This window comes from Vigna radiata, chromosome 5 (assembly GCF_000741045.1).
Source record: "Vigna radiata var. radiata cultivar VC1973A chromosome 5, Vradiata_ver6, whole genome shotgun sequence".
NCBI classification, from domain to species: domain Eukaryota; kingdom Viridiplantae; phylum Streptophyta; class Magnoliopsida; order Fabales; family Fabaceae; genus Vigna; species Vigna radiata.
In genome coordinates, this window is record NC_028355.1 from 23,172,230 (window position 1) to 23,187,257 (window position 15,028).

The 15,028-nt window shown below is 30.0% G+C and overlaps 2 protein-coding genes across 2 annotated transcripts; both read left to right on the plus strand.

Annotated features, from left to right (window-relative positions):
- The first annotated feature begins 1,475 nt into the window (after positions 1–1,475).
- Positions 1,476–3,445, plus strand: LOC106759890 (pentatricopeptide repeat-containing protein At1g20300, mitochondrial). Its single transcript, XM_014643270.2, has one exon. The coding sequence runs from the start codon at positions 1,598–1,600 to the stop codon at positions 3,188–3,190; it is 1,593 nt and encodes a 530-aa protein (XP_014498756.1). The 5' UTR covers positions 1,476–1,597; the 3' UTR covers positions 3,191–3,445.
- A 7,956-nt stretch (positions 3,446–11,401) lies between these two features.
- Positions 11,402–12,450, plus strand: LOC106761613 (uncharacterized protein At1g76070). The gene has a single exon (XM_014645181.2). The coding sequence runs from the start codon at positions 11,446–11,448 to the stop codon at positions 12,217–12,219; it is 774 nt and encodes a 257-aa protein (XP_014500667.1). The 5' UTR covers positions 11,402–11,445; the 3' UTR covers positions 12,220–12,450.
- Positions 12,451–15,028: the final 2,578 nt, after the last annotated feature.

Below are 15,028 nucleotides of genomic sequence, written 5' to 3' on the forward strand. Positions count from 1 at the left end.
ACATTCAACAAAATAATCAATTTCTTTGTTACAAACTTAATACAAATTACTTAAACTTGTAAATTTGTATTTTTTTTATTTGCCATTGTTGTTATGAATGTCTGTTATTTAAAAAATAAATAAAGTTAATGAGTGAACAAATTTTCATTAAATGAATAATGATTGTTAAAGGAGTTAATAATGATTTTTAGTCTCCAACATTTTGTCATAGTGTAAACTTTNTACTAATTTTATTTCAGATTTTATGAATGAGTAAATGACTTCGATGATAATAACATTAAATAATTAATAAAATACATTGGTTCTAAATCATGGGATGAAATTGATACAAAATATATAATTCACTTTAAAATTTGAAAATTAAATACATAATTAACATATTGGTAAATATATCTATATGTTTTAATAGAACATATTCAATCAATATTTTAATTAACCTGTGAGGTATATTATTACTTATTTATGCTATGTATTAATGAAATATTGTTATGATTGACCAGAAGAATTATATTAACTCAATTAAAAAAATAAATTTATAACGTACTGTGATATTTTATTAAGAAGCATATTCTAAATCAGTTTTATACATTGTACATTAACTCCATAAATTTATTAAAATTATTGCAATTTTTAGTATGGTCCTTTGGAAAAATATTTATTTATAATGAACTTTTGTGATTAAAAGGTAATAATATTTTATATTATTTAATAATGATAAAATTATTTGTTAATAAGAATTGAAAATTGAAGCTATAAATTGAATTAATTATTTAAATTAATATCGTAAAATTTCATATCTTTAAATTTTGTAGAAATTTTATTTATAAATAGTATATATTAAAAATATAATTTACTTGTGTATACAAAAAGGATTCATCTTTTTGTTCCACATTTTTAATCTGTCTTTTAAATAAATATTTTGTTTAAAATTAAAATAAATATTTATCAACTTTATCTTTTGAGAAATTATTTTTGTAAACTTAAATGATTTTTTAATCATAAAACTAACTGCAAAATAAATAAAAATTACCTACATTATTTTAATTTCGTAATAATAATAATTATGATTACGAATACGATTACGACGATGATAATCTTATTATTTTTTATCATCAAAAAGTACTGAACAATTTTCACTAGTTAACATGATAAAGAAATTCAGGATCAAATTATAAATAATAAATCAATAATATCCAAAAAAAAAACATTACAAATATATTGATAATAAAGTTTTTACTTTTTTTAATGACATGTCAAAATGAATGTAAAAGCGATTAGATTTTAAACAAACCATTACTTAAAAAGATAATATTAATAATATAGTAATTTTAACTTTAAAAATTATTTAAAAGATAACTTATAAAATAAATGTGGAGTCTATATATCAGTATGTTAAATAATTATGAGAAAAATCAAAACAAAAAGCTATTATACCTAAATTTTATTTTAAATAAGAAGGGTGCATAACCTAGCCCAATCTGAACATTGTGTTGACTCTGTCCATAACTATTTTCTTCTTCTTCTTCTTCTTCTTCAGATTAGCGCCCGTAACAATAAAGCCTTAGTTTAGTGAACCTAAATTCTGAATAACTTAACCATGGCTTCTATCAAATCATGTCCACGGTTGCGCCACTCCCTCTCACCTCTCCTACCCTGCACTTTCAAGCAACACTGTTCTTCGGCTTCGCTTCCCGAACCTCTTCTCCAACCTTATTCGAACGACACATCCCAAATTCCAAACCTATCCTCCGAGGAAACCACCTTAGCAGACAAACTCCACGCCGCCATCAAAGAACACCACCGCAAACACCCCACGCCAAATCCCAATGCCCCTCCCCCTGCACCCAATCTTACCATCCCCGACCTCTCCCTTGACTTCTCCGCGCTCTCCGCCGCTCACACGCTCTCCCCCGCCGTCGCCCGCCACGTCATCGAGAAATGCGGCGCAGTCCGCCACGGAATCCCCTTCCTCCAATCCCTCGCGTTCTTCAACTGGGCCACTGCCCTTGACGGATTTCCCCCCTCGCCAGAGCCCTACAACGAGATGCTCGACCTCGCCGGAAAGCTGAGACATTTCGACCTCGCGTGGCACGTGATCGACCTTATGAAGACTCGTGGCGTCGAAATCAGCGCTCACACGTTCTCTGCTCTCGTCCGCCGCTATGTGAGGGCTGGATTACCTGCGGAGGCTGTGCACGCTTTCAACCGCATGGAGGACTATGGCTGCACTCCCGATAAGGTTGCGTTTTCAATTGTGATTAGTAGCTTGTGTAAAAAAAGAAGGGCAAATGAGGCTCAATCGTTTTTTGAGAGTCTCAAGCATAAGTTTGAGCCTGATGTTTTAGTTTACACTAGTTTGGTTTATGGGTGGTGTCGTGCTGGTAACATATCTAAGGCTGAAGAGGTGTTTAATGATATGAAGATGGCTGGGATTAAGCCTAATGTTTATACTTACAGCATTGTGATTGATTCGTTGTGCCGATGTGGGCAAATTACGCGTGCTCATGATGTTTTCGCGGAGATGATTGATGCAGGGTGTGATCCTAATGCTGTTACTTTCAACAGTTTGATGCGGGTTCATGTTAAGGCTGGGAGGACTGAGAAGGTGTTGCAGGTTTACAATCAGATGAAGAGGCTAGGTTGTCCTGCAGATACCATTAGCTACAATTTCATCATTGAGAGTCATTGCAGGGATGAGAATCTTGATGAGGCTGTGAAGATTCTCAATTTGATGGTGAAGAAAGGGGTTGCTCCTAATGCATCCACTTTCAATTGTGTTTTTGGATGCATAGCTAAGTTGCATGATGTGAATGGTGCGCACAGGATGTATGCTAGAATGAAGGAGCTGAAGTGCCAGCCCAATACGTTGACTTATAATATATTGATGAGGATGTTTGCTGAGTCAAGATCTACTGATATGGTTCTGAAAATGAAGAAGGAAATGGACGAGAATCAGGTTGAACCTAATGTAAACACTTACCGGATTTTGATTTCGATGTTTTGTGAAATGAAGCACTGGAACAATGCTTACAAGTTAATGAAGGAAATGGTTGAAGAAAAATGCCTAAAACCCAATCTATCAGTTTATGGAACGGTTCTGGAGCTGCTCAGAAACGCTGGACAGTTGAAAAAGCATGAAGAGTTGGTGGAGAAGATGGTTTTGAGGGGATTCGTCACTCGCTCTTTGTAGAAGTTGCTTCATCCTTCGCATTTTTTAGTGAATGTTAAAACAAACACAGATGGTGGTATTTATTTATTGATTGCTACTGGTGAGACAAAAAGTGTGCTTTATTCTTTTAATTCAGGTGCTCTAGTCTCATTGCTATTTTATGTATCCTAATGTAGATTGGTGGTATAGCTGATTGACATCTTGGATGAAGTATTTTCTGTTAAGAAAATTTATAAACGTGATGGCCGTGATTTAGAATTTGGTTTATGGCCGAAATTCAGGTGTTCATGAGCGAAAAACACAAATGTGATTTGAAGCATTTTGTTGAGCCTAACTGATAAATGATGTTCTTTTAGCTGTGAGTTCTTGTTCTCCAATTGGTAGTTTGCACATTTGTGACTAGAGCTGAGCATAATCAACCTAATTATACTAAACTCTAGATTATCTATACTATATTAATCTATAAAAGCTAAACTATTTTTACTAAAAACTAAGTTATACCATTTTATGGTTCAATATAAAAAAAACTGAACCTCTGTATATGCAGTGCAGTTAACTGTATAAACTGTGTTTTATGTTTCTCTTCCATCGTGCTTTAAAGCCTTTTTCCATCTCATTTTTTTTTTTCAATCACCGATTCATAAATTTTCAGTTCTGGTTCAATTTTAGCATCTTACCCTGGGGATTTTTTATTTTGTTAATCTTTGTGTTAATTAGCTGTTCTTAGGTTCAATTCACAATAGACAATCAAAAGCGTAATGAAATCGTGTCTCTCATTCTTATTCAATTCTTCACTAGGCAACATAAACCGGCAATGGTCAGTTTATAGTGTTTAAAATATTTAGATATGGGACCAAAGACAATGCTGGCTGTGCTTGTATTCACAGACAAATAAGCTGCAAAATTATAACTTGTTTTGCTTCACTTCATTGGCCAAGATAAGCCAATGCAATCATATTACTTATTTTGTAGTTTATAGAGCAAAATCATCTTCCTGCATTTTCACTACAGCCCTAACGTCTTAGTTATATGCTCCTTGGATCGAAGGAACAGCAATGTGTCAGCGTTGTTTTTTTTATAATTACCATGTCAACAATTGCAACATTATTTCATCATACATGTAGTGCTATGACCGATGAAATAATAAATCTTATTATAAGTAATCACTACTAATCATGATTAATAGGTATTTCTGAAGGGATTGGGTGTGTTTCATTACTCTGATAATGTATTCATTGATCATTGTTATGGATCTGTTCTGTGTTTTCTGGCGGTTTCTTCCACAATTTTCTTGTTTTGACCTAAGTCAGCAATTAGCATTTTTTTTTTATCGTTGTAGAGTGATATTTCTTTGTTTTTCTTTCGAGCTAAAGGAGAAGTGTTTTGAGAATCCCTAGATGTGGTTTTCATATTTTCTTTTTGGAACTTCTCAATTATTGAATCTTAAAAATTCCTAACAAACCCATCTTTTCTCTCTCTATATATATAACATATTTTTAATCCATACCTTTAGTTTCAGAGTTATTCATGAACAAGTTCCCATACACTTTTGGCCATTTAAGATTTTACATAGGGAGTTTTTTCACCTTGAAAAAGCATGCTTTTGTGCTGTAAGAAGTATATATAAACAAAAGAAGATCTCTTTTGGTACAATTGTGCACCAATACCTTATGTGGTGTTGGGTAAAGTCCTCAAAGTGGTGACTTCAATATTGAAAACTTGACATTATATATTCTGCAAATGTTAGATTGGATGATGGTGGTTCCCATACACTATAAATTCTTTTTTAGGCTTAATTTTAGGATTAAATATGTTTAGTCACTTTAATACTTAATACTGCATGATTGGGTTTCTTAGTAGTTGTTGTCATCTACATCCTAGGCGTACATCAGAACCATCACTGTGTTTAGAGGAAAGGTGCAACTTGGAATCTGAGATCATTTCCCATCCAGAGTTAGAATCTGAGCATATATTATCCCAAGTGTGGAAGCCATCCAGAGTTAGAATCTTTCGAATGCACAAGTACCCTTTATTGATATCTTTACTTTATCTCTGTTTGTGTATTAACACATTAATGATTAAAGATATTTAGATCTGTTGGCATTTTTAATTGTATAATGTAACTTGTTCACATATGCCGAATCATAGTTAAGATATGATTAAAATGTTTAAACTGCTAGGATTAGTCCTCTGCTCAACAAAACTATTGGAATTTATTTTGTGTAGAAGTGTTTCATAATTGTTTAAGCTTGCTGCATTCTGGATGGATGTTATCAAAATTATCACCTTTTATGAGATAATTAGTTCGTTAGTCAGTTAGATCCATCCTTATATGTTGTATTCTGTAAGAGTAGTTTATTACATTTCATGTTGCTGAAGCTTATCAGTCTTTTAGAAGAGCTTTTGTAGTTTTCTATGGCTGCAAACAAAAATCTTAAACTACCTAAACAAAATGACAACTTAAACCTTATGAGTTAAACCATTCCTTTTAAAATCTTAAACCTAAGGAGATAGACCCTTGTGAAAGACAGGGTTGTTGATGTCTTGTTAGTGACCATTTGACAAATTCTTCGCCATCAAATAATACTAACTTGTGCATTCACTTTTAAGCCTTCTAAAATTATTGGTTACTGTACAAACACACACCCACACAACAAAATTTGGTTCCTCATAAGTATTTTACCCGAGTGGTCTTTGGTGCCATTTATTAGAAGTGGGTTTTAGGCCTAACTGAACCCTACAAAAGGTTTGCACCTCACTTATATATTATAATGGGTGGAATAAAAACAGAAATGTCCACTTAAAACTCGCTAGGATAGGCTTTAACCATGGCTCTGATACCATATTAGAAGTGGGTTTTAAGCCTAACTCAACCCTACAAAACCGGCTTGTAAGGTGAGGTTTGCACCTCACTTATATATTATAATTTGGCCTTATCTCTAGTCGATGTGGGACTTCCAACACCGTTGCAGATGCATTATCAAAGGTAATGGAAGAAAATCGTATGCATATCTTGGATGACCGTAGTGGATAATTGTTAAAGACATTCTGACATTCAGGTTAGTTTTAGTTAGATAGATAAGTCATTAAATGTCCAATAAATATAATTATTTATCTTCTTACCTTATCTTTATATTTATAGATTTCAGAGTGAATTTTTGATTAAGACTGATCCAATTACAGCTCAATATTTCATAAATATGATTTACCTTGTTAATTATGTTGGGTTTGTGGTATCCTTAATATATAGGGTTACCGTTGGGTCACCTATGAGGTTGGTAACCAATCGGTGTATGTTATCTTGGAAGTTTTAGTGAATTGACCAACCGATCGCTTTTGATAATACACTGACCGTAGAGTCCATACTGTATACATTGTTTTTGCTTTGCAGCGGAGCAAACAGTTCTAGAATTTTGCAACAGGTATAATGTAGAAATCTCATATTGAGCTAGTGAACTGCCTCATGTCAAGGAGTTTGATTTGAATAAATATTGTGATGTGTTATGGTGACACCATGAATATGCTGATAGAAACATTTTTTACTTGCCTTAAATGCAAATTGTGCTTGCAGATTTAAAGGAGTCTGAAGTAACAATAAATGAAAAATACATTACATAATAGTTGGGTTGGGTGGATTTATGAATTCAGTATCAATTTAATTCAATGGCATTCGGCTGACTTTATCTGAATAATATAAAAAAAAAACGAAATATCTGAATTCATAAATCCTTGTGAAGTGATGAACAAAAAGCCGCAAATTTTCCATCAAATTTACATTTTAGAAATGCATTTTACCTTTGTGTGGTATTTGCCAGATCATTTTGAGAAGTAATTAATGACTTCCCTTTCAACGTTTGACGTCAAACACAATCAACAGCGCGTAACTTTTTTATGACTTAGAAGTTAAAAATATTATTACTTTGACACTTTTTTTCTTCCAAAATATTATTTGTTAAACTCTTTACTCCGATTATACGTTTGAAATGAAACCATTCACACTGTTACAGAGTGTAGAAATCCGGGAACAAACAACGTGGAAACCCATTTCTCGCACGTGTTGATTTACACGGATGTGCACGTGCTCAATAAGCTGTTTCAACATTATAACAGCCACATGCCAGATATGCTCAATTATTGATATGTGAAGACACTGGAAAATATGTAGGATCAAGAAATAGGACAGACATTTTTTCCTTTTTATAAAAGCATAAGCATGCTCTAAAAAAAACACGACAAATATAAACTCTAATGTTGTGTTCGCTTGAACAGATTTTACTGTTCAAGCAAATTTGCGAGCAATGAATGATTTTAAAATTGTGTTCTCATGCGTTGATTTAAAAGGAAGAAAAAGCGATGATTTGCGATTATTTACCATGGATTGCGCTGTTCAAGCAATCTCACCATTTTGGAAAGATTTGTACTGATTTATACGTAAAAGACTCATATACCATTTACTATTTTTCAAGACTCCAAGTCTTACAACTGTTTATAATATTAAAAAATCATAAACTTTAATATAAAGAACTCATAATCCATTAAGAGGAAATATGAAATCGTGAAATAAAAAACACATGCACATAAGCTGGCGCAGGAACGTATTCGGATACACCCTTCTTGTATCCTGATCCAGTTTCTTCAGTGTTTTCCTTCGGAAGGGTATCCGGATACACTCTTCCTTATCCGGATCCATGTTGTCTTTCGTTTTGCTTAGGAAGTATATCTGGATACATTTTGACTTATCCGGTTCCACCATTTTGTTTTCCGGTGGACTTCTTTCTTTCGATGGCAGTTTACTCTTAATTATTATTATTAATTAATTTTCTCTCTTTAATAACATTTATAAATTTAAATATAACATTCAAAAATAACATTTTATATTACTTTAATAATTAGGGACATTTTGGTAATCTTCAATTTCTACCAATTAAACTAATTTTAAAAATTTGTCACATCAATCAAATCCTACACTAATTCTCACAAACTTTACCCTCAAATCCACTCTCAATTACCCACAAATCTATTCAAAAAACAACAAAAAAATTATCATCAAATTCACTCAAATCCATTCAAATCATCTCTTCCAAATCATCTCCCACAAATTCATCCAAAAGAACACATCCTAAATTTATCAAATTAAGAAGGTCTAACAGAATACTCTAAATAATGTCAGAAAGTTTAGCTTCTCACTTTAAAACAGCAGAGTTAATTAATATTCATCCTTTAAAAATCATTATTCCGTATTTTAAAATAATTAAAATAGAGACTGGATTGAAGCATGTGAATTTATCAAAAATAGAGGAGATAGTTTTGTTTCTTTAGTTTATCTCGCATAAAATAAACGACTTTACCTAAAACAACTTGAATTAATTAATCGAGACTAAAGTTATCATAAGTTTATTAGAAAAAGAGAGAGATGACACAGTTTAATTATTTTTTTTAATTTACAAAGTAAAATTAAAGATAAATGAAACTAAAAACAGTAATTAGTTTATACCAAATTAATACTTATAAAACTCCTAATGAACAGACCAATTAATGCAGTCAAAAGAAAAGGGTGGATCTTTTCCGATGAAAATATCCTTTTATTTAACATTTATTATTATTATTATATTTTAATAGTATTAATATATTTATTTGATGAGTATTAAAAGAATATACATTATAATAATACATTTGTGTGATATTAACTAAACGACTTGTTAACCTTAATTGAAGATTTTAAAAGCGTTTCAAACAGCGACAACCGATAATTAAAAATTGTGATGTGAAACGTTCTTGAAAAAAATCCACGTTTATGTAGTGACTCTAGTTGTCTTATTTTACGAAAACGGTCTTTTTCTTTTTCTTTTTTTTTTTTTAATTTCAAAAACCACATGCCCCGTTCAATAATTTAGGTCAAAACTTAACGAGTCAGAAATGGTCCACAGCAAGGGCGCAAACGACATCAATAAATTAAATTTATTACAGATATAAGTATATTAAGTATACTAGTTGTAATATTACGTTGTCTTGTCGTACCTAATAAAGAATGTTTTAGTTAAATATAACTATATATTTTTTAAATAGAGTACCATATCTTATACAAAATTTTAAGAGCAATTAATCATAAAATAAGAAGTGATACTAACCAACACATGTTATTTTATGGATTAAAATTAATAATAAATAATAAAATTAGTGGATGAATGCATTAAATAACATGTGGTTGATAATTTGTATTATCATATTTTTTATTTTATTTATTTTTATCTTTTATTATGATTATTTTTTAAATAAATAGATTTATTAAATAATTTTTAAAAATATAAGTAGTTTATCTTTTACTGATATTTTGATTATTATCTATTTAAATAATTAAGATTTTATAGATAAATTTAGAAAAGAAAAGTATTTTATCTTTTATTGGTATTTTGATTATTATCATTCTAGATAATTAAAGTTTTATTTAATAATTTAGAAAGTGTAAGTATTTAGTTTATAATTTTGGAAATAAATAAAAATAATTGAAGATTAAGTAATATACATGATATATTGTTGTTCTTAACTATTACATAATATATTCTCTTTTTAACTGCATTGATTACATATTTTTTGATATTTAATTATTGAATATGAAATTAAAACTTAGGTTAACATATAACAATTAATTGATTGTACATTTAGTTATAAAATTAATCTGACATTTTACACATCTAATTTAATGTTTAATGAAGACTTTTGATAAAAGCATTTAAGACATTAAATATTTTATTAATAAGTCTAGATTTGTCTTCAAGATATTATTATTATTATTAAATAGTTATGTGGATGATATAATAAGAATGAGAAGTATATTGTTTAGTATTTTCATATTTATTTGATGTATGAAATCTAACATAATGAAGTTTTTATGTATAAATATTTTTATTAATTTAATTATATTATAGATTTTAGAATTATTTTCGTAATTTTTTTTTTCATTCAAAATTTTTCACTTAAATTAGTAAATAATAATAATTTATTTAAACAATACGAGTTTAATAAAAAAAAGAACATCTAAACTTATCTACCTTATTAGTTTTACAAATACACTTTTCGATTTCTATAACATGGTTCAACAAATTTTTACAATTTATAATACATTTTAATTAATAAAAAAATTAATATACCATTAAAAGGAGTAAGTTAAAAAGATACTCTATATTTACTAGATTTCACTCTACCTAGGTGACCCAAAAATGTCCACATGCCACACCACACCTTTTATAACAAGAGTTGAACAATTTTGATTACTTTCTACGATTAGATATGTTAATTTGGTTTCAGTTATTACCATTTCTGAAGTAATGATATTGATATTGATTATTTTAGTTAAATATTTTCAGATAGGTTGACATACACGTGTCATCATCTAATTCCAAGGATTAAAATAATCATTTTGCAAAATCTAATTCTTACAAAATAATAATTTTAATTCAAAATTGTCCGGAGTTAAATAAATATAAGCGAAAAGTATAATGTGTCTATCTATCTACTTTTATATATATATATATATATATATATATATATATATATATATATATATATATATATATATATATATATAACAATGATATTTTGAGAACACTTTTTTTACAACGGAACACGTGTCATCATTTTATTGGTCTATTTGAATTTATGTTTAAAAAATATTTAAAACGGACCAATCACAAACTGTCAGGTATGCGTTGTCAAAAAATTGTTAGAAAAGTGTTGTTAAAAGAAGTTTTTCCATAAGAAAATGATATTTTGACACCAATTTTTTGACACCATTTTGATACTGCACACGTGTCAAAATGTGATTGGATGATTTCAAATTTTAAAAAAAACTTTGATTTTTTTCTTCCAAATATGCTCTTATCTCACTTTTTTTAATTTAAAATTGTCCAGCCACGTTTTGACACGTGTGCAGTGTCAAAATAGTGTCCAAATATTATTTTCCTTTTCCATATATATATATATATATATAATCGCAGTTTTGATACCAGCATTTATTGGCCGAAGCAAACAGCTGTTTTATTTGCCAAGTCACACCACTGGTTTTGTTTGACCAAACCCTTTCTCAATTACCCACCTTTCTTGACATAATCAATGATTAATAAACTAATAAAAAAAAGACTAAATACAAGTTCCACCCTTATCCTTCGTCAACAATCCAAGGTAATATATAAACAGACTCGATCCCATAGAAAGAAAACACAGAATATTATCAAAATCCAACTCCTTGAGCTTCTACTGATCTTTCACAAATTGTGGCTATGGTGAAACAACTAAAACTCAGGAACAAAATCTTGAAGGCACTGCCAAAAGCAGTAGCAGCAGTCACCATGACATTTCAAAACCCTCCATTCAGCCCAGGAAGGGACCATAAATCGAAACCTATCGTGTCCATGATACCCCACGAAGCTAGAAGAAAAACCCGCGATAGAAATGGCATCGACGGAGTTTATTCTCAGGAACCTACTTCACCGAAAATATCCTGCATGGGTCAGATCAAGCACAAGAAGAAGCAGATAAAACAAGCCAAGACCAAGAGCGTGACCAGGCCAAAACAAGTTGCTTGCAACAAATCATCGTCTGCTTCAACAGACACGGAGGCGAAGAAGCACGCTTCAACGTTTCAGAAGATGTTATTATTCCACGCCGCGAAGCCAAAATCTGAGGGAAGAAAATCCAACGCTTCTGCTCCGGGAGATATTGGTAGCAGGGATCATGGTCACGGTGCGGCGGCACGTGCACCGCACGTGAGTCAGATGGGAAGGTTTTGTAGTGGACGTGACGCTCTTGCTGACTTTGATTGGAAGGTGGCTCAGGTGGTGGCGGATGAAGAGGAAATTGATTACTATTCCGATGACTATAGAGTGGAGAGCAGTGACGGAGAAGAAGAGGAGGAAGAGGTTATGATCCCTTTTTCTGCACCTATTTTGGTTGGTGGTGGAGTTGGTGTGCTTAATCTGAAGCCTCGGAAAGAAATAAACCTCTGGAAGAGAAGAACAATGGCTCCACCAATGCCACTTCAGTTGGCAAACTGATTGTTTTGTTTTACTCGAGACGACAATGCAAAACGATTGATTTGTTCTGTCCATTTTAATGTGGTTCTGTCTTGGTTTTGAAACACTTTGTCTGAAGATAAATAGTTATTAGTTACAGCCAAATAATGCAATTTTGGCAAGGTGTCGTGGTAGACCAGTATATCATATAGTGTACAAAAATACATTGCATCAAAATTATGATCTTATTACTCTATTCCAAATTAAAGTTCATTGAGAAGAAATTCAACTTGTAATTTGTGGTTGTACAAAACATTTTCTACTAGTTTTAATGTTGGGAAAAGGATAATTTCTCACTCACTTTTTTTTATAAACAACTATTTAAATGACAAAAATAAGTATATATAAAATTTGAAATAAAAAATAATAATATATAACCGCGGACCTTAGTGATTAAGGAGACTTGATTCCTCAATTTTTTTATATATAATTAATTTTTTTTTTTAATTTTAACATATTTTTTATATTTCACATCTATGCATATCTATAAAAGAAAATTGGACACTTCCAAAATGTTTGCTAAAAATTCACAACTAAATATATCATTTTTGGATAATTATATAAAGTAAAGTGCCAGCATGTTATGAACTTTAATATTATGATAATTAGGATTTTATGCTTGAAGATTAAACAAAGATTATTGATACGTTTTATTTATTCCTTTTAAATACAACATTGTTGTCCAAACAGATTAAATGATTACAAATAAAAATGTCATTAATTAATTTGATATAGAATTGATTTTTTTTTTCAAATATCTAATGTGCTTTCTACAATGTGGCTTTAATTAGAATATTATCAACTCAACCTTAATCAATATAAGCTGTGTAACTCAAATTTAATTGATTTTTTTTCTTAGACTTGATTAAAGAATTTTCAAAGTAATCTTAATTAAAAAACGTATATTCGAATCTAGTCAATTTATCTTTCATTGACTTCAATCAATATATCTTTTGGTCAATTATATTAGTTTATTTGATCAATTTTGATTAGATATTTTTTTGAGAAGTGTTGATGTATTTATTTTTAACTTCATTTAATTTACATAATTTTGAACTTCTAATTTAAAGTATTGTTACTTTGATCTTTTCACTAAAATACTTTTACTTATACCTTTATGAATAAATCTTCATTTGGACTTCAACATATATTTTCAACTCAGTTTTTTTTTTTAAACAATATTTTGAAAATGATTCACAGTTTAAAACCAAACTTGATTTGACAAAAAAAAAATAGTGCGGATACCAAAAATTAAATTAACATTTAAATTGAAGTCAATTTTGTCCAATTAAATATTGAATCATTTAATTGGATTCTATATCCTCCCCATCTGCAACACAAATACCCCATAGTTGAAGGACCAGTTAGCTAAACTTGCCACGGACCAACATCAGAATTTAGGCAAAAAGTCGATAGCTATATGCCAAGCCCATCACTGCAGTTTCTTCCTAGATCTCCATATGTTTTCTGCATAAAAAAATTTCTAGTATTTTGGATTGTGAAATTCAGAAATTGAAAAAGAAAAATCAGTGCATAATTTGAAGATTATCTTTCGTAGTTGTGCAACCTAATTTATTTTTAGGAAAAAATAATAAATTATATAATTTAAAAGTTATTTTTAACTCTCAAATTATATAATTTTAAATTTTTTTATTGTCAAATATAAAAATATATGTTTGAACAATTCAAAAAATACAAATAAGTAAAGGATTTGAAGAGAAATCTATAGTCTATTAGATAATTAGATGATATCGGTGTAATATTCATACTAAAATGGACCTATAGATAATAATTAAGGAATATGATAGTGATGAAAACATAAAACATTATGAAGATTTGATTTTTATCGGCAATAATGTAAAGATGATTATAAAATTAAGGAAGGTCATGATTAAAATGTTTTGAAATGACATATTTAGACTTCATCTCATGTTTCATTGGCATTGAGGTCATTCTGAAGGATGACGAGGAAATTTTTATATTTTAAAAAATGTATGCTACTAATGTTTTGAAGAAATTCAAGTGGAAAAATTTAAAGTCAATTTTTCAACTTCGATTGAAGAGAAGTTGAAACTAAAAAATGACACTGATAGAAGAAAAATTAATTCAACGTACAACAAGAGTTTGATTAGAAGTCTTGGATATTTGATTGTTATTAGATCTAACATTGTCTTTGGAGTAGGATTATTAAGCAGATCCATGAAAAAGCTAAGTGTCATTTACAAATAACAAAGAGAATTCTTAAATATATCGAAGGTATTAATTTAACATACTACAAAGGACTTGATTATATGCCTTAGATATATGGTTGCTAGTAAACCCGACATTGTCTTTATAGTAGGATTGTTGAACAAATTCATGGAAAAATCAAGTGCCATTTACAAAGAGCAAAGAGAATTCTCATATATATCAAAGATACTATGAGTAATGGAATCTTTTGTGCTAACACTAATGATATGAAGTTTGTCTAATATACAAATAGTGATTAGACAAGAGATGTTGAAACAAAAAAAAAATCCTATCAAGTTATGCATTTCATTTAGGAACAAAGCAATATCGTCGTAGTCTTTAAAGAAACAACATGTTGTTACTCTTTCAACAGTCGAAACAGAATACATGACAACAATTAGTTGTGCAACTTAAATAATATAGTTAAAAAGAATTATTGAAGTGATGCATAAAAAACAAGATACTCCCACCGTAATATTTTGTGATAACAAGTCAATATTACGTTATGTAAAAATTTAGTATTTCATGAACGGTCAAAACACATAGATAGTTAATTTCAAAA